The following is a 1,791-nucleotide window of genomic DNA, read 5'->3' on the forward strand; positions in this document are numbered from 1 at the left end:
AAGCTGCAAAGTTAGGATCACTTGTAAGCCTTAAACCAGATGTCTTCTAAGAATGAAAACGGGTCACTGATTTGATGTCTATGAAATTTTGTCGTGATGTTTAACTTTCTAATTCTAACTGCAGCAGAAAGTTGAAATACGGCGATACCACCGGAAATGAACAAATGGTTTGAATGTCAACCGACACAGTGATTAAACAGCTAACATAGAAGATAGAAATATATTAAAATATATTAAAGCGAAATATAAAATTCTATTTCACAGCAAATATGATGGACTTACCCGCAATAAAAGCAATTCCTTGAATGATAATTAAACGGTTTTTATGAAGAAAAACTAAGGTAAAGAGGGAAGTCGAACAAAGAGAGTAGGATAATGCCACTAACAAATTGTTTTGTACTGAATGGAAGGACAGTGCTAATGACCAAGCATCTTTTCTTTAGCATGAATCTAAATTCCCCCCGTTGCTTTACATTTCGTCTCTATGAACCATTAATCGAGAGCACCATAGAGTACGCCAACATTACTACAATTTTACTATTATAACTCTTGAAAATATATTAAAGCGAAATATAAAATTCTATTTCACAGCAAATATGATGGACTTACCCGTAATAAAAGCAATTCCTTGGATGATAATTAAACGGTTTTTATGAAGAAAAACTAAGGTAAAGAGGGAAGTCGAACAAAGTGTAACCATCACATTACCAACTTTTAGTGTCCACAACAATTCCGGTACTACTGAAAAGACGATATCAGGCAAAGCCTCCCTGAAATTTAATAATTTAACTAATATGGAAGATGAAATACTTGAAAATGAATAAATAAGCAAAATGCTTCAGCAAATCATTATGTCTATTCAGTTTTAAATTTGCATTCCATTGTTTGGCAATAATTTTACTCTCACTGAAAATGTTACATAAAAACGATATTAAGAGTAGAAGAGATGGTGCAATCAAATATCCAGCATTAAAAGTTTAATTTTGATGTGCATTAAATTTGAGTATATCGATGACACAACATACCTTCCAACGAAATCATGGATATAAGCCAAAGCTATCAAATTATTGAATGCAGCCAGCACCAAGAATGTTAACACGAACAGCAATTTCCGTAACTCAACTCTTCCAGCTGTTACATTCATAATCAGATGACGCGTGAATTTACCGCTCTCACGGTTTTCGTCCTCTCTTTTTTCTTTTTCCTCTTCTTCTTCGCAAATTACACTACTTTTTCTTCCCTCTTTATCAACTGTAAATGAAAAAAAAAAGTGAAATCGAAATACAGCAAAAAATGCTTGAAAATTGCATCTGAGCAAAGATCCCTCGGAAAGGTATCTCTTCAATCATTAATGTAGAGCATAAAATACTCAGGTCAAAGGTGGACTGACCCATTAGATCCCGAACAATAATAAGCGATAACCTTCACTTTTTCTTAAATGATGAATTAATCCGAACTTTTAATCACAAATTATGTGTAATTTAGATCTAAACTTACTGCTTTCTCATGACAAACTTTGTTTCCCCATTTTTTTTTTAACCACTTCTTCCATGATATCCTAGCTCGTCAAGAATCTAGAAGGTATATCTCGGAAGCCATTCCAGAAGAGAGAAGGAAGCTAAACTAACTCATGTTTAGCGCAAACAATAACAGATACACTTCATTGATTAATTTTCCTTCTATGTGAATATTTTTAAGCTGTTAAATAAAAACTGAGATATGAATTTTGAAAGTTCCAGCTGTTCCTCAATACAAAGATCAAACCTGACCTCCATACCTTCACTGTTAAAG

At 33.2% G+C, this 1,791-nt stretch overlaps 1 protein-coding gene across 1 annotated transcript; it reads right to left on the reverse strand.

Moving 5' to 3' along the window:
• Positions 1 to 462: 462 nt before the first annotated feature.
• On the reverse strand, positions 463 to 1,528 carry LOAG_00553 (hypothetical protein; the record flags this gene model as incomplete). The annotated part of the gene is made up of 3 exons (XM_003136093.2): positions 463 to 770; positions 1,026 to 1,251; positions 1,516 to 1,528. The coding sequence occupies 3 exons, from the start codon at positions 1,526 to 1,528 to the stop codon at positions 581 to 583; spliced, it is 429 nt and encodes a 142-aa protein (XP_003136141.2). The 3' UTR covers positions 463 to 580.
• Between the last annotated feature and the right edge of the window lie 263 nt (positions 1,529 to 1,791).

The sequence above is a fragment of the Loa loa genome (assembly GCF_000183805.2).
Source record: "Loa loa unplaced genomic scaffold supercont3.55, whole genome shotgun sequence".
Classification (NCBI taxonomy): Eukaryota; Metazoa; Nematoda; class Chromadorea; order Rhabditida; family Onchocercidae; genus Loa; species Loa loa.